The sequence below is a fragment of the Wolffia australiana genome, chromosome 13 (genome assembly GCF_029677425.1).
Source record: "Wolffia australiana isolate 7733 chromosome 13, ASM2967742v1".
NCBI lineage: Eukaryota > Viridiplantae > Streptophyta > Magnoliopsida > Alismatales > Araceae > Wolffia > Wolffia australiana.
This window is the reverse complement of record NC_135847.1, coordinates 15,312,447-15,338,958: the sequence shown is the minus strand read 5'-3', so window position 1 is coordinate 15,338,958 and position 26,512 is coordinate 15,312,447. Positions and strand designations below refer to the sequence as shown.

The 26,512-nt window shown below is 41.7% G+C and overlaps 3 protein-coding genes across 4 annotated transcripts; 2 read left to right on the top strand and 1 right to left on the bottom strand.

Moving 5' to 3' along the window:
- Positions 1-3,031: 3,031 nt before the first annotated feature.
- Positions 3,032-4,272, top strand: LOC144711356 (leucine-rich repeat receptor protein kinase MSP1-like). Its single transcript, XM_078585337.1, has one exon. It carries the CDS (start codon positions 3,047-3,049, stop codon positions 4,196-4,198), a length of 1,152 nt encoding a protein of 383 aa, XP_078441463.1. The 5' UTR covers positions 3,032-3,046; the 3' UTR covers positions 4,199-4,272.
- A 6,947-nt stretch (positions 4,273-11,219) lies between these two features.
- MAA3 (P-loop containing nucleoside triphosphate hydrolases superfamily protein) lies at positions 11,220-16,846 on the top strand. The gene is made up of 19 exons (XM_078584832.1): positions 11,220-11,494; positions 11,569-11,707; positions 11,781-11,914; positions 12,004-12,201; positions 12,495-12,695; positions 12,810-12,845; positions 13,142-13,227; positions 13,316-13,366; positions 13,532-13,643; positions 13,727-13,832; positions 14,023-14,120; positions 14,209-14,325; positions 14,421-14,513; positions 14,750-14,803; positions 15,261-15,319; positions 15,392-15,476; positions 15,542-16,030; positions 16,106-16,192; positions 16,270-16,846. The coding sequence occupies exons 1-19, from the start codon at positions 11,390-11,392 to the stop codon at positions 16,477-16,479; spliced, it is 2,460 nt and encodes an 819-aa protein (XP_078440958.1). The 5' UTR covers positions 11,220-11,389; the 3' UTR covers positions 16,480-16,846.
- On the bottom strand, positions 15,478-19,666 carry LOC144710966 (Transducin/WD40 repeat-like superfamily protein). Of its 2 annotated transcripts, none has more exons than XM_078584834.1 (9): positions 19,403-19,666; positions 19,203-19,305; positions 18,515-18,622; positions 18,206-18,315; positions 18,021-18,128; positions 17,368-17,413; positions 17,145-17,276; positions 16,154-16,703; positions 15,478-16,045 (listed from the first exon to the last, which is right to left on the bottom strand). In XM_078584834.1, the coding sequence occupies exons 1-8, from the start codon at positions 19,612-19,614 to the stop codon at positions 16,620-16,622; spliced, it is 903 nt and encodes a 300-aa protein (XP_078440960.1). In that variant the 5' UTR covers positions 19,615-19,666; the 3' UTR covers positions 15,478-16,045; positions 16,154-16,619. The 2 variants fall into 2 exon arrangements, with proteins under 2 accessions (XP_078440960.1, XP_078440959.1); XM_078584833.1 differs by having other exon boundaries at positions 16,254-16,703.
- Between the last annotated feature and the right edge of the window lie 6,846 nt (positions 19,667-26,512).

The window sequence follows — 26,512 nt, the reverse complement described above, 5'->3', positions numbered from 1 at the left end:
ATATGGCTCCCAATAACTTAGTTATGCATCATAAATTATTTAAGATATAGTTATTTTTATGCCAGATATTGAAAAAAGTGATATCTGACATCGAAATTTGAGATCACCATCCAACCTTTGTGATGAGTACAGATGGCGATATCGAGGTGGATAACAGTATCATATATTGTTACTAAAGCATTCAGTATCTGATATTGTCATCTGGTATCTGCATATCAATATAGACAGATATCAGACAGCCCATTTCTGGATCCGGTTCACCATTTGTCCCAATATTGGGCATGGGTTAGGCGAACACTAGCCATGGGTCATTGAACTTGTCCTGTACAATCCATTCACATTATATTTTTGTGATTTTTTTTATTATCTTTTAAATACCTGCAATTAAAACAAGTACGTAGGTGTGATAAAAAAAAACTAAAATAACTTGTGACTAAAACAATGATGAGGAAGAATCTTCATTTGCCCTTGCCATGGTAACAATGAGAATGACAAATCGTTACGGTCCTCCATCCACGAGATGATGATGATGAAAATTATATTAACCATGCCCAGATGATGAGAGGATGACCAAACTATCATCGTCTCAAATGACGATGATAGTTTGGTCAGCATGGCGATGACGATGCCTTCTGTTTTGACGGTTTCAAATGACGATGACGTCTCAGGCCTTCTTTGTCTTCTAGTCTGTTTCTTCATCCTTGATGGGCTCGGTGCAAGTGACTATGGTGCTTGATGCAGTCTACGACAAGATCAGCATGGCGATCGAGGAGCATGAGTCAGACATCCAGGACACTCACCCGCGTCGTCCAGAAGTGGATCACCGCCAGCTGTCGCAAGCTGAAGGCTGATCTCCACCTCCACACAGCCGTCATTTGTTTCGTCGGGTCATCTTCTGGACATATAAGTTCTGATGAATCATACCATCATCACAAGCCGTTGTTATGTGATGTTGGTGATGTTTTATCATCACCTTAGTTCCATACTAGTGATGATGACACTGGGGATTATGGAGAAGACTCCATCACACACCGAACCTACCCACAAAGTGGGGGTTTGATGGAGAATGCCTGAGCCAGATGATCTGGCTCATCTATTTAGTTTTTCTTTTTCTTGTTGAATATTTTTATTTATTTCCTTTTGTTTAAATGATGTCACCCATAGGCTATAAAAAGCCATCCCATGACACCCACAATAGAGCTGTTGGAAGAAAACGGATGACGAAACGGGACTGAACGGACTTCTGTTACGTTATTTGTCCATGGATTTTTTTTCGTCTGATTCGTCATTCATCACAGTTTCGTCATCGTCACAAGTCGTCATCAGTCCCATTTCTTCATTCGCCTGTTCGAAAAAATGGAACGGATAACTGACGCTTACATGACAGAATGGGGGCCTTTTTTTAACGTCCCCATCAACCTCTCCGACTTCGTTAACGACTTCATGTTCGTCGGTGCCTCTGCTGCCACCCAGGCCAGCACCAAGGCCCATGACATCCACTGATGAACCTTCTCTTTTCCAGTCTACCGTCTCCTCCTCTGGTAGCGCCGTCTCCTCCATAGCCTGCACCAAAAATGAGCTCTACCAGTGGGGACCCGGGATGGTGGCTGGAGTGGCCACTTGCGATACTTAAATTAATTCATCAATTTGATGATAAAATCCATTGGACGTTCCAGTGGACATGATGCACTTGTTACACAACAACCCCTTAGAGGAAGGGCAAAACAGGGTTGCTAACGAGTGGGAGAAATGGAAGTTTGGGCTTTAGAGGGATTTGACATTGCTCATATTTTACAAGATATGCTTGCCTATAAATCTGACCATATTACAGCTCGTCAGGAAGTACTTGGTACTACGATTATTGGAGGAACAATAGTCACTCCTGAGGATGCCCCAGAATCTTTTCGATTGCTTGTTAGAGAACTACGATCTTTGGCTCTAGAGCTGAATCATTTTCTTGTATCTGAGAAAAATTTTCAGATTAATAGGAAGGAAGCTTGATCTGATTCCACCAGCGTCATCATCTAGGCATGCCGGAAGCGCCGCCCTAGCCCTAGCGTCGATCTAGCAGTGGAGATTGCTAGCTCACAGGAGATCTTGATCTCCGTCATCCCCTGGCATCAATTTAGCCCCGGGCTTACCTTCTCGCCGTCAACTTACCTTTTTGTCATTTTAGAGATTTTAATTAATATATTATATAAATTGGAAAAAGTCATCCGTCATCCGCCACTTTTCATCTGTCATTTTCGTTGTCCGTCATTCACCACGAATGACAGATGACAAATGACGTATGATGGATAACCCTCCGTTCAGTCATCCGTCCGTCACTCCGGACGATGATGGATGATGATATTTGAACAGATGGATGATGAAACATCATCCATCATTCAGCTCTAACCCACAAGGACAAAAAGTTTTTGAGAAGAAATACAGTTCAAGAAAGGGTCTTCTCATGGAAAACAATATCTCCAACTGCACACACTAGCCTGTAGATAATGCATCCTCCTGTCAGTCCTCCATCACATCCTAATCAGAGACTCTGTCATCGTTATCCTTTCAGTAGCCTTCCCACAGGCAATGACAGAGAAGACTCCCCCCCAATTATAGTTCCGGATCGTCCTGGACGTGGACAATGGATAGGACGGGATGAAGATCATCAGGTCCGACGTCCGGAATCAGTGCAGGGATGCAGAGGGGACAGTTTTTTGTCCGGAATCGGTGCAGGGATGCAGAGGGGACAGTTTTTTGTCTGGAATCAGTGCAGGGACAGGACGATCTTTTTGTATGAGTGGACGAAAACTATCCCATTCATTTGGCAATGGACTAATTTCCATCCTGGTTTTCGTCCAACCTTGCGGACAGGACGATTGTTCGTCCTGGGACGAAAAAACCGTCGGTCCGTGTCCCAGCACTATTCCCCCAACCCTCAGAACCTACCTTCCGTTGACTTTCTGCCCTTGTTTGAGCTAGTGGGCCGATTGGGCCCGGCCCACTACCGTATTAGTCAAAATCCGGGGGGGGAGGGGGTTGCGTCTGGATCGGAGAGATGGAGCCGGGAATTCAGGCGTTGGTCGCCGCCTGCGGTAGCTTTCTTCTGGTGGGGATCCTCTTCGGGGGGGCGATCCTCTGGCGGCGCGCCGCCAAGGGCTGGCGGCGAGTCGACTCGGCGCCGGCGGCGCCGCCGGCGGAGGAGACGGTCGGGTTCTTCGAGCCGTCGCTGGCGCGCGTGTCCATGGCGGTGGTGGCGGCGGCGACCGGCAACTTCTCGGCGGACCGGATCGTGGGCGACGGCGGGTTCGGGTTCGTCTACCGAGCCGAGATGCCCGACGGGCGCGCCGTCGCGGTCAAGAAGCTCTCCCCCGACGCCTTCCATGGGCTCCGCGAGTTCAGGGCCGAGGTGGAGACCCTGGGTCGGGTCCGGCACCCGAACCTGGCTCGCATCCTGGGCTACTGCGCCGCGGGCCCGGACCGGGTCCTCATCTACGAGCTCGCCGAGCGGGGGAGCCTGGACCAGTGGCTCCACGAGCCGGGCCCGGACCGGCCGCCCCTGACCTGGCCGGCCCGGCTGAGAATCGCCGGCGGGGTCGCCGCCGGGCTCGCGTTCCTGCACGGCTGCCGGCCGCCCATCATCCACCGCGATATCAAGGCCGGGAACGTTCTCCTGGACGAGGACTTCCGGGCTCGAATCACGGACTTCGGGCTGGCTCGCTGGGCCGAGCCGGAGAAGCTCCAGATCTCGACCCAGGTGGCCGGCACGGCCGGCTACATGCCGCCCGAGTACGGGTCCGGCGTGGTGGCCGCGACCGTGATGGCGGACGTGTACAGCTTCGGGGTTCTGGTGTTCGAGCTGGCGGCGGGCCGGCGGCCGAGCTGGCCCGTCGTGGTGGGCGTGGAGGAGGTGGCCCTGGTGGGCTGGGCCAGGCGGAAGGTCCAGAGAGGCGAGGGGAGGGCGCTGCTGGACCCGGCCATGGGCTCTGGCCCGCCCGCGACCGCCCGCGGGGAGGCGCAGCTCGAGGCGGTCCTCGACGTGGCCCTCCGCTGCACCTCCGACTCCGCCAAGGCCCGCCCCTCCATGGCCGAGGTCGTCTCCTTGCTCGCCCAAGTCCCCTCCCTGGGCGACGACGACGATGACGATGATGATGATGATGACCTCGCCTTGGACGTTCAGATGGACCTGAACAATCACACCCAATGTTAGACATGGTTGTTTTGTTCTATTCTTCTAAACAAAAAAATTGCACAAAAGAATCGCACAGGCCTTGTTCTTTGTTATGTTTTTTTTTGTACAAAAACGAACAAGATTTGCACATTCGAAAAAAATTAGAACAAAATTCGCACAAAGCAAACAATAGAACCGCCACACGGGTTTGTGCAATGATCTGTTCGAATTCGATATTTTTCTGTTCGGAGAACCGAACAGAATGAACAATTCGCACAAAAGGAATCGAACAACCATGTCTACCTAATGTTCAATGTTCTGCCATCTCCCGTACAGATTAACCATTAGTCTTGGTAATGTGTTCCGTGCACGCTCATGTTACAAATAGGGAAGGCCAGGTTAGGTTTTTTAGAACCTCTGATTTTGGATATCCGTCTAAGTTGAGAGTTCTGGTGTAGAGTTGAATCCACTAAAGTTAGAGTTCTAATTTGGAGTTGAAGTCACTAAGTTGACTTATCAATTTCACTTAAATTAATCATTAGGTTGATGTAGTTAATTAATAAGGTTGGCTAATAATTGTAACTGGGCCACTAAAGTTATTTATTAGAGTGATACATGAGCCTAGAGGGTCACATGCATGAGATCGTAGGAGCATTGGTGGATATATTTTACTTAACATGTTTTTCTATGAAAAATCTTAAGCAATGTTATAAATAGGGGAAGGATACCCTTTTTAGGCATCTAGGGTCAACCATAGCTGGGTGGGCCCCCTTTCTTGCTTTCTGAGTTATCTCCAAGGGAGCAAATCAAGGGTGGAACAAGTTCCCCACAAGGTACATGTGATGTATTATGTTTTAGAAATCGATTTGTAATTGATCACAAATTTCATTGCGTACAAAGTGTTTTTTTTCAATCAATCAAGACACCATAACACAAGAGGACATATATCAAAAATCCATTTGATACTAGATATCAGGAAGGATACTATATCTCTAACATATGTATGAGTGGATAGAGTATCCTTGACTAAGATGACAATGCTCTAGAGGTTCAAAGGCCTTGGAAGCAAAAGTTGAAGATGCAAAGTAGAAAATCAATCTTTGAGGGTCAAGGGTGGTATGTGATTGGTGGATTCAGTGACACTTTATTTCCTAATTGATACTTGTGTGGTGAATAAAGTGGGACCTTTCTAAAAATTCCAAAGCAGTTAAAATATCCAATCATCTTGAGTAGAGTAAAATACACTAATCTAATAATTTTCCATCATATGTTGTCTATATGGTTGACTACTAAACATATCCACACTTACCAATGCCTGCAGTGATCCATAAGGATACTCTCACATATAGAATCACACTGAATGGGAAGAGTGCTCCACGAGAAGGGAGGTGAAGGGGGACACCAAAGGAGAAACTCACATGGGTGCCTCTACCGTAGGACTTTAGGTCCTCAATATAATTATATCCTTACAGTTTTTAATTATATCCCATTATTTTGAATGAAAGTTATGAATGCAAACCTCTATGCCCCATGTAAAAGTCTAATAAAAAAATCTACTATTTAAATATATTTTTATTCATGAACCTGATCAATTAACTATATCCAACATATATATCAATTAATGGTGGATAGATTTAACCAAATGTATAGGTTGATTCTTTAACACATGAGGTGCAAAGCTTCTCAGTGTGGTCTAAAAGTTTTTAGAACGTTTAATAAACTATTTGATGGAATTTTTTTTTCTAAATTACATCTTAAATAAATCTCATTATCTGGAAAAACTCCTAGAATGATTCCGGACATGGGAAACAATCCAAACCCTAATCAGTCACCATATTTAGGATTCATGCATTGGGAGATAATAAAAAAAGCTAGTTTTGTGATCTTTATGCTACCTTAGACGAGGGTCTCATTAGATAAAGTTCTTAAAGTTTGTCTCCTCTTCGACCAAGGGTGGATATCTCATATTGATGATTCTATCATCCTGAACTACTTCAAATTACATTTTTCTGAGACAATTTGAAAGCTCATGTTTAGGAATTGTATGTTATTGTTAAAATGAATGTCTATCTATAGATGTCTTCGGTGTACTAGGTCTTTGGACCACTTACACAGTTATGACATGAATTGACCTGGTTTACATTATATTTAAAATCATCCAAGGATTCATGTCATGGTCAAATCAGTGGACTCTTTCATTAAACATCACCCATTATATCCTAGTGTCTCCATACAAATGTGTAAGATATCAATTCTCTTCACATATATATCATTCGTATGGACCAATTACAAAATACTGAAATGAATCAAGATGGTTGACATTAGATTTAAAATAATTAGGGATTGATTAATGATTAATTCAAGGAACTATTTTCCTAAATTGACCATTATCTATCTTTAGTATCTCCATTCAAATGGGTATGAAATAAATCATTTTTATGTCCTTCTAAGAATTCCTGAAAGTATGAATGTTTAGGACAAGTTATTAACAAAAGTAATCACCATAATATCAAATCAAAATAATACATGCATCATTGAAAAAATATTTGGACTTCATTATAATCATTACATAAGTAATAATATTTGGACTTCATAAGTAAATATGATTGTATTAATGACTTTTGAACTAGGTGTGTATGTGTTATTGGTTTTCCATCAGGGGGCTAGCCTAAAGAGATTAGGAAGAACATAATTTTGAGATGAGGGTTTTAGAGTCTACCTGTTCCTTTTATAGAGTTTTATATACTCTTCTTAAAGCATAGATGCCCTTCCAGCATGAGGAAATACATAAAGATGAGTTCACATATAATTCACATTGTTATAGTTTTTTTGGATTTTATTTAAATTTTAAGGGATTCTTGTTGACCAATGCACACTTAATGGGCCACAACATGACTATTAGACTGGCTGTTGTACCACGAGACACATGGTGGTGTTCCATTAGATTGCACATGATGTTCTGTACCGTGATACCCTATGCATCAAACTGTCTGGTAATCCATTTGGGATGCCTTCAAGGCTTCATGTAGGTGGCCTATCATGTTTTTCAGGCGGATAAAGTTGGCTCAATAAACTTCCTAGCATTCAACCTCATTGGTCTCATGGTTATCTATAATTGTTGCTTCCTTTGATAGTGCTGCATGGTCTACATGGTTATCTATAAATTTTTCTTCCTTAGATGGATGATTTTGCATAATAAACGTCATTGTGCTGATGGTGCCGATGGGTCGTTAGTCCAATTAATATGAGTCGCGTGGGATGTTGATGAAATATGATCAAATACATATTCTTCATTGTTCAAGTAAGGCCACAAGGTCCATCAAGGACTTATTCAACCCACAAACTTACTCTTCCTCCACTACCTCCAATATCTCACCTATTCTATATCCCTCTCCTGCTTCTCCTCCTTTCTTCAATCAATTCAGGGTTTCCTTGTTCCCTGTCTCAACATTCATAAATTCCTAAATTCCCTCGACAAATGATGTTTATGAAAAGCTAATTAAAAATTAGATTTAATTCATTACTTTCCAGTGATTAGTGACAATTCTGTCATATTTTTATATAAATAATGTTGAACCACCATTAAAAATCAAAAATACCAAAACATGGTTTTTGGTGTTTTCCAATAAATAAATGGAAGAAAATTAGGACTTCCCCATGGTTAAGGCTTGCTAGGTGGCATTGTGAGGAATCTAGGGTTATAATCAATCTAGTCCATAGATAAATGGTTATCCTATAGGACTGTCCAGTCCATTAGTAGACTAATTTTATATCACGCTGAATATAGGCAAATTACGATGATAATTTTCTTGATGTTGTAGTTTTAATTTGCCTAAATATTTAATTATAGAAAACTCACTTAAATGTACAGTAGGAGAGGTTGTCTCCACAGGCACTAGCCTTTTGAGGTGAACTTAATTGTTGATTTATATTTAGAGAGAATTAAAACTAATACAAAATAATAATGAATACTAAATGGTGTGCGAGAGAACTGGAGAAAGAGAGAGATAATATAATATAATATTTATATATTTTTATAGATATTAGAGATAACAAAGAAGTATGATATTTGAAATGAATTAATGGTATTAGAACTCAGTGTGATGTTAATGTAGGTACTGGAAGAAGTGTAGAAGATTAGTGAGATAGATGGAATAATAATATACTATTCTTTATAGTAGAAAAGAAGATTATTTATTTACTTAATAGTAAGTTGTATACAAGATAAAAGTAGATATTTTAGTTTAGATTTAGTTTGATAATGAATGACATTTTACTTTAATAAGAGGTAAGACAAAGAAGAAAGAAGAAGAAGGAAGTAATACTTATTAAAGCAGAAAGAAGGGATTGTATGTGAAGATATAGATTAATGAAATAGAGAAATACTTATATATGTCATAAGAGTTTAAGATTGAGAGAGCTAGGTGAGAGAATAAGGATTATCTAATTTATAAGATAATTAAGTAGCTAGATAGAGAGGCTATTTAAACTCGTTTAATGAACTAGATAAACACACATAAAGAGAGAGGTTAAGAGAAGATAAAGGAACTAATAAGAGTAATTAAGAGTGAATATTTATAATATCATATGATTAAATAGGTTGATTATAATTGTATAATATGATTTATATGGGTATTATATTTAATATACAGTTGAAATATACATATATATATATCTATATCTTCACACACACATATATATATATATTACATTTTATGAGGTAAAATTCAGGGAAAAAATAGTGAAAATTGTGTAGAATGCCCAATGCACAGAACATATTTCATGGAATGCCTAAAAGAGGTCGCACAATCAAATCATGCTGATACCAATGTAAACATACAACTTGAACCAACTGTATGAAACCAATTATGAATATGAACTAGTAATCTATTGACTTTGTCTCAGAAATGAACCTGGATTGACATGATTCAGACGAGCATGGATAGAAGCACTGATCGTTGGCCCCTAACCTTGGTATGCATCCATGTTCGTCTTCCTCCATGTTGGTGCATATCCTGGGTGTTCCAGACCTCCTTTGGTGCTGTCCTGACCCTTGGAGCTGTTGGGGAGGGGTCATGGCAGTTCCCTGGCTTACACCTCTACAAGAAGGGTCTCCCACCAACTCTTTATTTCCTAATCAGGAGATGCTGAATTAATGGTTAAGGAAGAACCTCCCATGGTCTTTGATGTACTGGACAGCCTTTGAGGTCCTCCCAGACCATCAGACCGCCCTTAGCAGTCCCTTACCAGCCAAATACTACCGTCCAACCAACGGTGTCAGTCTCGACGTGCAGGGTAGAGATAGATAGAATTGCCCCAATCCATTTGATCTCCTTCATATGGCATTCAATGGCTGTGATCAAATTGCAGCCATGGATCCCTTGAAGTTTAGTGTAGTCCCAGCCACATCAGCATCCTCGACAGCCTGCCCATCAACATTTGCCCGCATAATTCGTCCACCGAGGGGTCCTGCGCTGTCATCAGCCATTGTGCCCAATCAAAGGCCTGGAATAAAGAAATTGAAAATAATTAAAAATAATAAATCTCATAGTCCGATCTTCCTTTAAGAAGATTGGATGGCCAAGATTATATCAGAGTACTTATAGAAGCATGATTCGACGTGGGCTTCGGGCCTGGTTGGCTCTAAGAGCGGTCAAGGTTTCTTTTTATTTGCTTTAAGATCACAGCCCCTGATCCATCTCATCACTTGTTGGCGTGGCCTGGTGAGGAGCTGAAATAAACAATCATATTTAATACCATATCAAAATATGTCAAAAAAATAAGAGCTATATAAACCTGAGAAGACTAGGATAAATACAATAAAATGACATCTCCCTTAAACGTGTGCGCTGGCTACCTCTGCACTTGGGTCTCTATGGGCTCCTTGTTGGACTTAGTCGAACTTCGTTTGTATTTGTGCATTCCTGCAAGGCACTGCTACTTGGTCGTCAACTTTCGGTGCGGCTGGCTTGAGCACCATGTGCTTTCCCTGCTTGTGGGTGGCTTGAGTAGCTGATGCGCCCATGGTGAAGTTTCTTCTAATGCTTCATAAAACCACTTTTCATTTGTTCTTATTCTTATTCTTCTTCTTTATTAACAATTTTACTTCATTCCTGAAACTAACATACTAAAGAGAAGGATTAAACTCATTAAAGTAATACTATTTTTGGCATATTTTAAGTAGAGATTACCTTAAAAAGTGTTGTTTTACAAAATGTCCTATTTTATACATGAAATGAAGAGCCATATAAAGTGGAGATAATATCAACAAAATGATCCCAAAATGGCCTTCAAATGTGTAAAATTGCATGCCACATTTTGGGTTCATCACACACCTGCAGATTGTAAGCCTAATGAGTACAAACACTCAAATATACTTAAAATCAAGTAAATACCAATATTTTACTGCTAAAAATCACATTAAAGTGTTACAAAATTCTAAAAAATAGGAAATTAGATTCAATCCTTAATAGTTTTTGCAAAAAAAATCTGCCCAAAAACTGAATGCCTATTCATGAAATTAATGAACAAAAGTTTGAAAAGTGCATTTATGCCATTTTTCATACATAGAGGTATCTTCCTAACATGTGACTTATATGTCTATGTTACTTAGGGAGAAGTTTTTGGATATCATTGCAGCCCGATTATCATGCTTATCATATGAGAACGGCATATAAAACTCAATACAGATGAGCAAGATATTATTGTCACTTGGTTCCATACTTCATGATTTGTATCCTTTTGTTTATGTTTCACTTAATCCTCTAATCTCAAATCGATCTCTTGTCGATGCAGAATTTTGGCTCCAAGAATTTTGAAAGAATCTGTTAACGTAATTGAGTGCAATATGACACCGGCGAAATGAGCCCAGGAGGCTGCCTTATTCATTATTTCATATTAGAACTTCAAAATGTCAAAATTTTCGTTAGGGTTTAGTAAATCTGGTTTGCCCCAAACGATTGATTAGATGAAAACGAACTATACATTGATGTAGTCTCTGCCATAGGACATCCTGCACTATATGACCAATGGAAAACTTTATAAATGGATGATTTCCACCCTAATGTTGTCACATATGCATACTGTAAATGATAGCTTTTTATTGTATATAGTTTACTGCGCGGTGTAGCCTCCATTCCCGCTATTTGAAACCAGTCGCTCCGATGAAGACATAGCCAGGAGCTCGAGCTTCGATCCCTTCTCCTGCAGGCATTGTTGAAGATCAGCGCGATGGCCGTCGGCAAGGCCGCTTCTGCGCCGTCCGATGCCGTCATGTCCCGGTTCCACAAGATTGTTCTTGGCTGGGACTACCTTCGTCTCCTCCGAGAGTCCACTGTCCGCACAATCCCATCTTTTCTCCGTAATATTTGATGGGTTTTTCTAATCGTTAGTTTCTAACTCCAATTCAGAATTCGCGGAAGGTTTCGGCTTCAGCATTGAAGAGAGTTAAGAAGACTTACGCTGATGTTTCCGAGTACTTGACGATTTTTGAACCCCTTCTGTTTGAAGAGGTGAAAGCCCAGATCGTCCAAGTGAAAGACGAGGAAGGTGACGGTTTATGTTCGCGTTTTTTCCATGGATATTCCCTGATCATGGCTCACTAGAAATCTATGAGTTGCAGTGACGGATTGGCAGAAAGGTGCTATTGTTTCCTGCGAGGAGGTCAATGATTTTCACATGGTTTCTGTGGCCGTCCTCGATGAATTTCGAGAAGAGGTCTCAGAGAACGATCTCTTGATCATTTCGACGGAAAAGGTGGTTAATTCTTTCGAACATTGGAAGTTTCGTGTGGAAACATTCAAATGCTTTTCTGGCAAACAAATATGTATCATAATTTTATGCAGTTTGAGGCAGGGTCAACGCCGAATGCTTATGCCTTTGCGATGGTGGAACACCGAGGTGCTAGGGAAACTATGATGCTGCGAATGTTTCTGTCTGGGGAAGTTAAGCAAGTTGATAATTTCGATCTCAAATCTAGTCCCAGGCTATTGAAGATCCTTCCTTTTATTCGAACTAAAGAAACTTTTCTATGGATTCTGAAAGTAAGTTCTTTATCTTCCGTGAAGCTCCCTCTAGCTCGTTTACCCCCCCTACTTTTTCATTAAAAGCAAGATCAAAGTCTGTTAAAATATTTCACCTGATTTTTTTGACTCTTTTATCTTTGGCTTCTCAACCATTTGATGCCATAATTGAAATGTTATAATTTGATGTCATCACTGCTTCACACATTTTTTTTTCACGAAGCCTCTGAATGCACATGAAATATGAGCTTATTTAAAGTTTTTCTCCCATTTTCAGGATTCTTTTTCCGATTTTCTTTGAATTGTGATTTCAGATTTGTAGTCTATCCACCATAATGCGAGAATACATTGCCCTACGCTCCATCAGCTATCTTCCCTTCAAAGATTTGATTTTATCAGCGACTGATAAGTCTATAGAAGTCAGTCGGCGGCAAGAGCAGGCCTGGACTGTTCCCAGGCCACTCATGGAGTTTCTGGAGAGCAAACATAATGAATCCCAAATGGAAGCTGTTCGCGTAAGTTAGCCCGTTAGATTCAGAAAACTTTATTGGTCCTTTGTGTTCAATATTTTTGTTTAATATTAAGTGATAAATATGCCTTCCTTAAGCCAACACTGTGACAAATTGCAGGCCGGTCTTTCGCGTAAACCTTTCGTCTTAATACAGGTTCGGCTGATCTATGATTTTCTCTTTCACCAAAGTGAATTATGTGTTCATTGGCCGGGCATTGGACTATTTAGATGAATATTTTCACGATTTTCTGTATTATAAGTTATCAAGAACTTTAAATGCTTTTACTGCAATTGCTATGCATGCTACTGTCGAGCGACCATCTAGTTAATTTGGTATTTTTGGTTCTTTAATTGCTTCTTGCGTAATTATCGAGCAGAAAGGGAATATTTATGAGCTTTGTTGACGAGTTTAGTTGGCTCTTATTTTTTCTTGTTGGACACTTGATATAGGGCCCGCCAGGAACTGGGAAAACACAGACTATTCTTGGGTTACTGAGTTCTGTTCTTCATTCAGCTCCTGCAAGAATTCAATCTAGGTAGCTTGTTCTCTTTGAAAGGCGTATACTCGTATAAAATTCCAGGTTGCCTCCTCTTTGATTTTAAATGCTCACTGTTTTGTTACAGGGGCGGGTTAACTTTGTTGAAGCGCAAGGATGAAATTCCTCTTCAGGAAAAGTATTGACTGATTTTAGTTTCTTTGCTTCTTTGACCAATTTTGAGTTCCTCTAAATATTCGTTTTTAAACACATTTAAGCTTCACTTTTACACTTAAGAGAGGATTTATCATATTTTGGTTTGTGTTAATCTCAACAAATTGCCGTTGTTGACTTTGGCGTGTAGATTGCATCATTGGACAAGAGCATCACCTTGGTTGAGTGGCGCAAATCCTAGAGACTTGATTTTCCCTTTTGATGGCGATGATGGTTTTTTTCCAACGACAGGAAATGATCTGGTATGTCAATTTATTATTTTTAAAATCCACATGATCATTTCTTAAATATTTCTTAATCTAGGATTTTTCAATATTTTTCATAGAAACCCGAAATGGTGAGTTCCAATCGGAAATATCGTGTCCATGTTCTTGTTTGTGCTCCTTCCAACTCTGCTCTTGATGAGATTGTGTTAAGGCTCCTAAGAACAGGTCAGCAGTTTTCACGACATGCACATTCATGAGTATTTTTTAATTTTATTTATTTTTTATATACAGTTGTATAAAACTGCAGTTCATTTCTTCAAAAAAAAAAAAAAACTGCAGTTCATTATGTTTTATGTTTTCTCGCTGTTAATCTACTTGCCCAAAATATGATGTGCAATCAATTAATCTTGTTCAGGTATTCATGATGAAAATGACCACGTTTACAACCCAAAAATTGTGCGCATTGGTTTGAAGCCTCATCATTCTGTTCAGGCTGTTTCCATGGATTATCTGGTAAGTGCTATGATAAATTGTCTTTCGTGGTTTTATATTAATCAACTGCTTTTCCTATTTCTCTGACTAGCGAATTTGATCATTAAAGGTTGAGCAGAAACTTTCATCTGTAAACCGGAGTTTGCCTGGTGAGGGCAGAAGTGGGAACACCGGGCCAATGGACCGTGATCAAATACGTGCCTCCATTCTTGATGAATCCGCAATTGTACTCTTCTTTATCTTTTCTTCATCTCTTTCGTTTCTGTGTAAGATTGTCCAATTTATTTTCTCTTTTAATTCCCAATTCTATTTTATTTTCAGGTTTTCTCCACTCTCAGTTTCAGCGGTTCAGCTCTTTTCGGTCGGATGAAACGCGTGTTTGATGTTGTAATCATCGATGAAGCTGCCCAGGCGGTGAGCATCAAAGCTCAGTAGTGATTCACCTTATTTCTCTTGAATTGTAAAATGGGAGATTTTGAAATATCTTTCTATCCGATGAATACCAATGCATGAATTAATATGGAAGTCATTTTCTCAGAAGTTTTAATAATTACACCTCAAATCAGACGGAGAATTAACTATATTGTGAGACCAATTTCTTTTTCTTTCATTTGGATTCGTTTTTGAAATAACCGTTGATTTTACTTCAGGTTGAACCCGCAACACTCGTCCCTCTTGCCCATGGATGCAAACAAGTATTCCTCGTAAGTCTGCATATCCTTCCTATTCATGCATCGGACCTTATTCGCTGACGTTATCTGGTTTCTTTTTCCTGTTTTCACATCTAACAGTCATTGTTACCGATTACAAAAGCTTTTCTGATAATGGTTATATTATCGTATTCCTTTTTACCCAAATAAGGAAATCGGTTCGCCCCTTTTTGCATTTCTCAAACTTGTTTAAAGAAGGGAAACTGGGCTAAGGAGCCCCTGGTTGTATTAATGAAATAAATAAAAAATAATAACACTAGGTTTCCCCGTTCTTAGTATCTTACTTAATTATGCGAATTGGGTATATTCAGTATCTTACATAGAATTGAATTTTTCTCCTTTTTACGAGTTCTTTGACTTTCTATAAGGCGTGGCCGCTGGGCCATCTTATATTATCTTATTTCTCAAATACTTTAAAATGACATGAAATATAATATTTATTTTTCTTTAGGTCGGCGATCCTGTACAACTGCCTGCCACAGTAATCTCACCAGCAGCAGAGAAATTCGGGTCAGAACTTGTCTAAATTCTATCCAATCGTTCATGCCGTGTTGACTTTTTGTCTCTGCGACAACCAATCAGCTACGGGACAAGCTTGTTTAAGAGATTCCAGGAGGCTGGCTATCCCGTCCAGATGCTTAAGACCCAGTACCGCATGCACCCAGAGGTTAAAAAAATGAAAACCTCCTGTGTTTCTTAAATAGATCTCAAATGTACCTTAAACTTTTACAGATCAGAAGCTTTCCGTCAAAGGAATTCTACAATGGCTCGCTTGAAGACGGGGAGCTAGTGGAGAGGCAGACAAAGCGGCCCTGGCACGTGTACCGCTGCTTCGGGCCCTTCTCCTTCTTACATGTGTCCGGGACCGAGTCCCAGCCATCGGGGAGCGGCTCATGGGTCAATGAGGAAGAGGTTGACTTCATCCTGCTCTTGTACCACCGGCTGGTCAACGCCTACCCAGAGCTCCGGTCAAGCTCCCAGCTTGCTGTCATATCGCCGTACCGGCACCAAGTCAGGCTTCTGCAGGACCGGTTCAAGGCTCAATTTGGGAAGCAGGCCCAGGAGTTTGTCGACATCAACACCGTCGATGGCTTCCAAGGCCGAGAGAAGGATCTGGTCATCTTCTCCTGCGTACGGTCCAATGTTGGAAAGGGCATCGGGTTCGTCTCCGACTTCCGGCGCATGAATGTTGGCATCACCAGGGCGAGGTCTTCTGTACTGGTCTGGCCCTTCTCCCTGAAATAAAATTACATACAATTAATTTTTTCTTGTCGATTGACCTTGGAAGTTGACCAGGTGGTGGGGTCGGCAACCACGCTGATGCAGGACGAGCACTGGAGCAACCTGATCAACAGCGCCAAAGAGAGAGACTGCTATTTCGAGGTTCCTCTGCTTCTCTTTCTAAAGCTAGTCATTGAGAAAAGAAAGGTGGACATGCTCTTACTGGATGAAATTTTTAGGTGACCAAGCCGCTGTCGTCGTTCTTGAATGAGAAGAATTTGGAGACAATGAGGAAGACAAGCTCTGCGGAAATGCTTGTTGACCGGGCCGATCAGCAGCTTGCTGCTATCGAGTCGACGGTAGGGGTGGATGTGGAAGCAGTCGTCGATGGTGATAACGAAATGCCGGACCTGGAAATGGACGGTGATGATGGTGGCTACGAGGAGTAATCAGCTGGATATTCTTAGGAGAAGGATGAGAAATCTTAGAAGGGCTTCACAGCATTCAAAAGCCAATTGGAAAGTCAACGCAACGCATGGGTCAGTGACATGGGCTCCTAGAACAGGGTTAGTCAACGCAAGAGGCGGCCTCAAGGCTTCCATACACGAACGCTGCCATCCACGGAGGATGTCAGCATGCAGCTGTCCTTTGGATGGTAGGCCACGCTGGTCACCTTAAAGGGAAGAAAACAGAAATTTCAACTAGGGACCAAATTTAATAAGTTGAAAAGATTTTGTGCTATCTGAAAGAAACCAGAACGTGAGCGGGATTATAAGGTTTACCAAGTTTCATTTTTCAAAATAAAATTCAGCGAAACATTGATTATGATGAGATAACTAAGATATAATGCAACTAGATCTTCACTATAGTATGTCCACAGAACTCGGCTACGGTTGATGAGATTAGTAGAATATTATGCAACTAGATCTTCGAAATAGCAAGTTACCAAGTGTATGTGCTCAGAACTTAGCTACGATATATGAGATTAGTAAAATATTATGCAACTAGATCTTTGCAATAGCAAGTTACCATGGATGTATGTGCTCAGAACTTGGTTATGATTGATGAGATTAGTAAAATATTAAGCATCTAGATCTTCGCAATTGTAAGTTACCACGGATGTATGTGCTCGGAACTTGGCTACGATTGATGCATCCACCAGATCCCAGAAGAACATGTAACCATCTTCTGATCCGCCGGCTACGTGCGCATCCGTGTTGGTGAGACAGCAATCCATCTTGAAAGACTACATGAGCACGACCCAGATGTTATAATATCAGAAATTCAAAACTTCGGAAAAAAAAGGAGCGTACACCCAAAAAAATTGACAAGCTTACCTTGCAAGTGTGCCCCTTGTAGACTTGTAAAAGCTCCCCTGTAGTCCTGTCAGTGGACAATAAAGAAAAGGGTTGGGTCATCAGATCTAATTTTCGATCAGATGTCAGATGGATGGGATCTTCCCATCGATCTGATCTTGGTCGCTCGACTTTTTTATCTATTGTAACTGAGCAGATTGATACTAATTACTTTTTTTAGAAATGTTCATAATTAATGGATCGGTCAAACTGATTGATCATCATGATCGTCAGTTGATGAGTAGGATTGCTTCACTCTGAGTAGGATCATCCATTGATCGAGCAAGATCATTGGTAATTAACGATCAATAAAAAGCAAAACATGCAAGATCATCTTTATGTACAGCGTTCTAAATTTCAGTGTGAATATGGGAATACTGGGCCTGCCTCACAGCGTGGCCCCACTAGACCCATCAGCCTACCCCACTTAATGTGTCAATTGACAGATCGAGCAAGACCAATCAGTTGGATTAGATGACCCGGAATCGATCTTGATCTGGACGATTTGTCCCAGATGGAATTAAGTCCGATTACGATCAGGATTGTTTGATTGATCAATTTTTTTAATCGAAACAGATTCCCCACAACTAGCAGAGATCATATTTACAGCAAAAAAAAACCCAACAGAAATTTACCGGTCAAGAAGACGCAAAGTAGAATCCAAGCATCCGGCTAAAACGCAGTTGCCATCGTTTGACATTGAAATGCAATTGACCGGATGACCCAGGTCATCAACCAATTCCCTGATCCAAGATGATCCGCATAACAAACCAACTTAATGCACCCTTGTACAGTTAATAATAATAAAAACTTGGCATACCTTCCAGCACGAATATCAAAAGTGCGCACAGTTCCATCGACGCTTGCTGCGATGATCTCTGTTTTTGTCAGCCATATGGACATCACGCTGTCCAAAAATGTGTCAACAATCTGCAGAGGCAGAACATCATGAAGACATCTCGATATGTAGAACTTTTTGAGGATCAATGATGATGATCTTTTTTGAAGAAAATTAATGATGATGATAATTATATTAATTTTTTTTTGAAAAGTATGATAATTATATTAATTTTTTTTGAAAAGTATGATAATTATATTAATGATGATCATGATGAATTATGTCGTTCACCTGGATTGGCTCAGTACTTTGAGATCTGCAGTCCCACGCACGGACTGAGCGATCATATCCTGCAGATACCACTACTGCTCCGTACTCGTTGAATTTCACAGAATTTACCTGTCGTGGCACAAATTATTTCAAGTCTGAATGCACTGTTGAACCAATGACCCGATAAAATGATACATTTGGGACTCTTTGATGATATTTCAAAAACCCAAAAAAGCACAAAAAACTTTAAGTAGGTCGTTGCGTTCAGAAAAGTTGAAATGGGAGGATGTAATTTACCTACAATTAAAGATAGTCCAGAAGGCAACGAGATAGTCTATTGTTATTCAACAACGCAAATTACCAGTGTAAAACTAACAAAACTTCCGGAGAGCCATGCCAAGATACATATTATATATATATACCACGCCAAATTCTGTTCTGAGAATTAGATAGAAACCAACTAACCTATAAGGGGATTATCAAAAGAATGTGATGAGATTCAAAAATGTTCAGGGAAAATGAAAAACATGATAAGATTCTCATGCGTAAACAATTAAGCACATAAAATGGTATAAATCGTCGCCATAGGGTAACTGTTATCCCAGTTTTATAAAATCAAATCGCATTTTACGCATGTACACGTTGAGATAGGCCAACTTATTCCACTATATCATATTAGATGAGAGTAAAACAAGGTGAAAACGAAGACCTCGCTGTCATGCCCACGGAATTTCCGTATTACGCGTCCAGTCGCGACATCCCAGTAAAAGATCTGCCGGTCACCGCCGCAGGAGCAGAGCTTAGCATTGTCGCTGGGAAATCAAAAAAGAGACGCCGAATCAACTTCAGCCGTCAGACCACAAACCCTAAAGTCAGATTCAGAGTTAGGAAATTGGCGATTGTGAGCACCTGGTTACGTGTACATCGCGGACCTCGCGGCCGTGGGATTTGTAGGTCTTGATGTGTATCCCCCGGTGGGGATTCCAAAGGCGGAGCGTGCGATCCTTGCCGCAGCTCAGGCAGTAGTTGCCGTCTCCATTGAAGCGCACAGCGAGCACCGCCCCTTCGTGCCCCTGCAGCACGTTCGATTCCTTCGTAGGAAGCCCGCTCGAGCTCCCCATCGCTCTCCCTTCCCAGCAACAGAGCAAAAAAGTGACAGGAAGAGGCTTGTTTCTTAACATTGACTTGAACATTTCAAAGGATGCTTTGTTTTTTCTTTATGACTTTATTTCTTTTTATTTTTTATTTTGCCATATCTGTCTTCCTCCACCCTAGTGTTTGCCTGTCCTGAGTAGACGTGGTCCTTCTGTTCGTTTTGTGTGAATTTGTGTGAATTGTTCATTCTGTTCGATTTTTCGAACAAAATAAAAAACAATTCGAACAGAACATCGCACAGACCCATTTGTGGTTCTTTTGTTCGCTTTGTGCGAATTTTGTTCTAGTTTTGTGCGAATGTGTGACTTTTGTTCGTTTTTGAAAAAAGAAAAGAACAGAACAAAGAACAATGCCCTGTGCGGTCCTTTTGTGTAAATTTTTTGTTCGTTTAAAATGAACAGAACAGAACAACAATGTCTAGTTCTAAGCCCGTCATCAGATGACAATATCGAGATGGATGCATAGCTGGCCATCAAATTTGGGAATCTGATGTCCGGATATCGGATATCGGTTGTCACAGTAATGATATCTGATACCTTTATCCATCTTGATATTGTCATATGTTTGATTTCTTTGTCTCAGGGATTGGCTGATGTTATCGGATATCGGTGTCAAGTATCGGTTTTTTTTGTATCCGACATATAAATAGAAACATAGTTTCAATAATATATCGTTGAACTTGGAAGCATTGAAATGTATAATTAGAACAAATATTTATTAATGAATTTAATCAATGTTCCATTTAGTTAGACTGCTTTGAAATTGTAAGAGGTATGCTAAACTTCAAATCCATTAATTGTTAGCACAGTACAGTCCGAAAGGGGCTCGGATCCATTAACACCAAAGTCCAATATCACTTGGTCAACTTAACTATGCACATGATGCATAGAGCGTGGTATTTTTTCTATAAAATTTTCTTTGATATAGTTTATATTGTTTCCAACTTTCCTTATTTTTTCAATTGGGAAAATTGTTCCTAGTTTAAACAAAAATCTGGCAAATGGATATCGATATCTGGTTACACATTTTTTGTTATAGATTTCAATATTGATATATGGATATCGGACCTGGTATTTGATACCAGGATCTGGCGCATCATGACCCCTACAATATATGACGTGATATCTGGTATCATGTAGATATTCAATATCCATCTGACATGCAATATTTCAACATCAGAAATTGTTGAGATTTCATGTAGACATCGGATATCCATTCTCCGATATCAGATATTGGATGGCAGAACATTACTACACTCCATTATATTATAGGATCATATGATTTCGCTTTAGTAGTGTCGTTGTATTTCACACCCATAGTGTCATAGATATATTTTTAAAAATATTTGCCCTGATCACTTGTGATTACTTAAATGTCACATGTTTTCTATCCATCATCTTAACTGGTTAGAACTATATATGTCTTTGAATTTTTGTAAAGGAGGGTGATCATATGACAGTTCAAGTAGTTCACTTCACATTATTCCACGCAAAAGACATGCTACCTCCAAGTCTTGCATTGTGCTTGCAGATCCAAGTCAAAAAGGGGAAATAGAAGTTAAAATCCTTGGTCTTATTTTCTTCAATTCTTCATTTGAAAGATAAAACCACAGAGCCAGAGGATTTAAGGATTACCTTGTCAAAAGTGGAGCATTTTTTGAGTGACAAAATGAGCTAGATCATATTTGGACAGTATGTGCAATGGATCAAACAATGAAGACAACCCCACATTTAATTTTAGAGAATATCTCCATGAATAATGCAAACTCTTGTATTCATGCTTCATCAATAAACACTAGTGTTTTTCTCCATGGTGGGATTTAGGCCATGAATGGAAGGTTGGAAAACACTATTTTGTTCAGCAGAAGCTGCGAATTAATTCCACATTGATCTCTAAAACATAGTAAACTTTATGTACCTTTTGGGAACTTATTCCACCCTTGACTTTCTCCCTGGGAGAGTGTCTTGAAGCTGTTCACATGCCTGGCCTCTATAAGTATCCACATGATCAAATGACTATTGGATCTCCTCTCGTTATTCTCCAACAATTCTTGTCGACTTCGTCGATCTCCTTACCATCAATGGACTCTAATAGAATAAGTGGGGAGCAAAATAAAGAAGACTCGGGGCTCCCAGATCTCGATGGCATGGCACATAAAACGGGGCCCCTCTCCTATGTCGAAAGTTCTCATTACGTCTCTTACTCTTAGTCCCACATGGGATAAATCACCTATCCTCTCTCTCTCTCAGCTCTATATATTGGCATGTATCCATTCCTCTCTAATCAACAAAATCAATCCTTTTTTTCTCCTCACATGGTATCGGAACAAGTAATGTAGGGTTCCTGCAATTGTTCATCTCCAAGGGTTGTGGAGGTTTCCTCTCTGCTGCCCTACCTTCTTTTGGTTCAAACATTTCCTCTATCTTTTCTGCCATCCTCTTCTCTCTGCTCCGCCACTGGTGATCCATCACTCTGCGAGATCCCTGGCAGCCATCACTCTGCCAGATCGCCGAGCAGCAACATGAATTCCACGCTGCGCCACCTCCTCTCAGCGCCGCCGGTCGAAGGGTCACCCTACGGCCACTCCTCCCCGCCACTGATCCACCGCGTTCTTGTCATCACTCCACCACAGCCCCGCTGCAGATCCACCGCGGCCCCGTTGCTGCTCCACGGCGGCCCCGCCGTCGCTCCACCGCGGTCGCGCCGCCGCTCAATTGCGGCCCCACTACGGATCCACCGCAGCCCTGCTATCGCTCCATCGCGGTCCCGCCGCAGATCCACGGTGGCCTCACCGCCGCTGCACCACGACCCCGATGTGGATCCAGTACGGCTGCACCGTCGATCAACCGGGATCCACCGCGGCTCCGCCGTCGCTCCACAACGGCTGCCTCTTTTGGGTGCGATGGGGAACCCTCACAACCCACCTCTAGGGCACGACGGGGGCTCCCAGCAGGCCACCTCCAAGGTGCGGGGGGGCCATCAACCGTACGCACCTCTAGGGTGCGGCGGGGACTCCCCCCATGCCACCTGGTGTGGCGGAGACTCCCCGCGCAGCACCTCTAGAGTAGGGTGGGGAATCCCAGCTCGCCTCCACTTGGTCCGATGGTGGGGAGGGATCCCCTCGCTCGCCCGCCTTCTTGGCTCCTCTTGGCGCGGTGGAGAATTCCACTGCACCTCTACGCGACCGCCAGCTTATGCGCAGCCACCTCCTCTGTCCTTGGAGACCAACTCTCGTAGCGGCGGCCGGCCTCGTGTCCTCCTCAAGATGAAGAGGTTGCTGGCTGTGCATCCTAAGGGCGCCTGCGGCGGCCGACCATCTAGCCGCCCCTCGGCAATCCTGCATCGCCCTTTGATAAATCGAAAATGAGTCATGTAGTTATACATATTTCAAGGGCATTTTGGGATCATTTCATGTGTATTTTACCCAAATTTATGAAATATTGCATTTCATGCACTAAATAGAGAAAATGAAAAAAATGCATTTTAATGTCATTTTTATGCATGTTATACAGTTTAAATATTTCTTAGTAAAACTATACATTTAAGACGTTTTTAATTTTCTCATGTTCTATTTAGTATGTTTTCTATGAAATTTCAGGGATCATGCGCCTTGCGCTCGCTGGCCTACGACTGGCTTGGGTTTTTGCGCTTGTATTTATTTATATATATATTTTTAATATGTTTTCTATGAAATTTCAGGGGTGAAATCTGTGTTGAATTTGAAGAAAGAAATAGGGAAAAATTAATAATATATATATATATATATAAATACAAAAGGGGGCTTAGTGGGCTGGTTATGGAGCCGGCCAAGCGCAAAAACCCAAGCCAGTCGTAGGCCAGTGAGCGCAAGGCTCAAGCCAGCCCACAGCTGGCAAGGGACAGCGCCCGACATGCAGTCAAAGCCGGCCACACAACGATAACATGCCCATAGAAGAGGCCCAACGAGGAAGTCTGATAGCACGATCAAGAGGCCCAACGAGGAAGTCTGATAGGTAAGGCATTTCAATTCAGAACAGTATTTTCTATCAAAATTTATTTACTATTTAAATTTTAGAAATTATCCATATGGGATTGCGAATTCCCACTTTTCTTTTAGTCTCACATCGGGCTGGCCAATGAAGAACAATGGGATTGGGGACCAACGGACTGCGATCTGACCAAATCACAAAACATAACATGATCGTGCTTCAAGCCGACCCGGCCCAAAGCCCGTATCATTTCATGCCACTTTTAGAAGGGTGGATATGATCTCTGCTATCCAATCTTCGTAAGGAAGATCAGACGGTGGAGATCTAATCCACTCATTTTAATTCTGTTTATTTCTATTTCAGGCCTTCTTATTGGTCCGCGGTGATGACGCAGATGTGGGACTATCGACGGATGAATCAGAAAGAGCGACGTGGACATAATGATGAAGGAGTTTGCTGATGTGGCACTAACATGGAAGAGATGGGGTACACCGTATAAATCTGGGTCCACGGCTGCAATTTAGTTGCAGCCATCGATCCCAAATGAGGTCAATCGAACGGCTAGGGACAGTTCGTTTCATACGGCTAATGACGCTGTCCGGACGGCGGTTGATGGCCGGTTGGGGGGGGGTTGATAAACTCAAATAAGGGTAGTCATTTCCATGCATTATTCCTCTTAAATCTCCTAAAAGTAAGTACAACATTGCCTAAAATGCTTATTTTGCATAGTAATGAGATCATGCCTTTTCACTTTCCCAATGATTAAAAAGCTTACATTTTCTACTTAATTAATGTTTCCATCAATGCTTTGACATGCATTTCACAAGTTACACAGTTTGGGATTTACCTTTAAGAGGATTTGAGGGATATTTCTAACCCCCACTTGACTCATTGAGTCAAGTGGGATATGAATCTAACGATTTCCCTAGTGTGTTGACTCTTCAGGTCAAGGTTGACTTTTGATGGTCATAAAATTACAAAATTTTATGGGGAAGTCAAGACAGGAGTCTTGAGGCTTGGGACAAAATTTCAAGTCAAAGGGAGCAATGAAGAAAAAGATGCATGCTAACCAGTGGAGTTGACTCAATCGATAGGCTTGGTATAAAGGAGCTTGAAGGAGACCTTCTAGAACGTCCTTGGAGGCTTCCAGGTTGATCAAGGCACATGAGGATGACTCCAGCTGGCAGATCCTGGTTGGAGGAGAGCCCAGGGTTGAGATCCAGCCCAGGATTCATGAGGTGGAACCCATCCATCCATCCATTCTAGCTCAAATCCAAGGGTTAGTGATGAGTTGTAACTAACTCTAACAAACTTTTTCTTTTCCCTTCCCATTGGTTAGAGTTTGTTGTAACTAACTATAGCCAGTTGGAATCTGGTTGGTTGGGGTCTGATCACCTAGATTGAGGCCTCAAGAACTCAATCCTGGACGTTCATCCATGATCCAACAACCAAGAATGGCTGGAACAAACACACGTACCCCTATAAAAGGGCCCCCTCATCCTCCTTGAGGGCATCCAAGAATTCAGTATTGTTTTGTTCACTTTCTTTCTTTTCTGAGCTTGTTCCTGGGTCCACCTTCTAGGAGCGTCCTGGATCTCAAGCCAGTCGGTAGGGAGCTGGAGGAACAACCTTGGGCCCTTTGGGGTGTGACAAAAAAGGTTACGTGCTTCTTCTCATCCTATCTCCTCCTGGAATTTTCCTAAGCTTCTTGGATATCCTTAGGCAGATAGCCAACGTCTTAAGCTTTCCAACGCCTACTCACACGTGTCAAACCGATATTTGGAACTCTAGATGTCGTCGTTTCGGTCCACCGCACGTGAGAGGACCTCCGCCCGCGCGACCAGCGGCGGAGCGCTGAAGCATCAGCGCACAAGAGGCCCTTCCGCCCGCCCATTCAGCAGCGGAAGCGCCCACATTGTGCGCTATGTCTCTCTTACTCTCCTTTTCTCACTCAAATAAATTCAGAATTTTTTATCTCTCCCTAGAGATGATTAAAAATTCTGAAAAAATTCTCAAAAATCATTCTCGGTCTAAGCTTCCTACGGAAATTTTTTCACACTTGGTAAAATTCATATCATCTTTATTAATTGAACATAAATCTGCGTAATCACTAAAAACATTACAAAAGAGGTTTATACAAATCTTGAACTTGAATACTAATTGAAATTCATCCTAACTAGTTACCTAGCTCCTTGAGGGATCGACCCTTACTAAAATACTACTAGTAAGGAAATCAAATTGTTGATTGATACTTAACTATCCTTACAAACGACTTAATATCAACTTTTACCCCTTAGTTTGGACCAATGGGGGGGGGGGACCGCCAGGCCATCTAACGGCGTGGGATGACCCCCAAGGCCGTCCCCCTCCATCGGACGGCCTAAGGGACCCCTCTCAAGCCATTAAAAGGGGACGGAGAGCCCAAATTGCATCATCTCTCGTCGCAGAAGAAAAAAAGGGACGATGGAGGACTCTCGCAGGTGACCCAGGAGTTGGTTGAGGTGTCGTGACACGCCTCGACTGCTTAAAGGACTCTCGAGAAGATCTTGAAGGTCAGAGCATCGTCGAGTCACACCCAGACGGAGGAGGAGAGCAGGAGAATCATTAAACCAAGGCTCGGCGGCGATGACCGGTGCGGCCACTCCTATTCTCCAAATCAGGGCATTCGGTGAGATCTGATCCTCGTAGATAATCCCGTATACATCCGTTTTGATATTAGAAAAAGATTTTACCAAACATTTCTTCAAGTAGTACATTTCTGATTGACTTTGATTTGCGGATTTTGTTTGGGCATTTCATCGAACATCTAGTGTGTTCAATGAATACAAATATAAGTTCCACTTTATAAATGTTTTAAAATACAAATATATCCCTATCACCTGACTTCTTTCGGGCA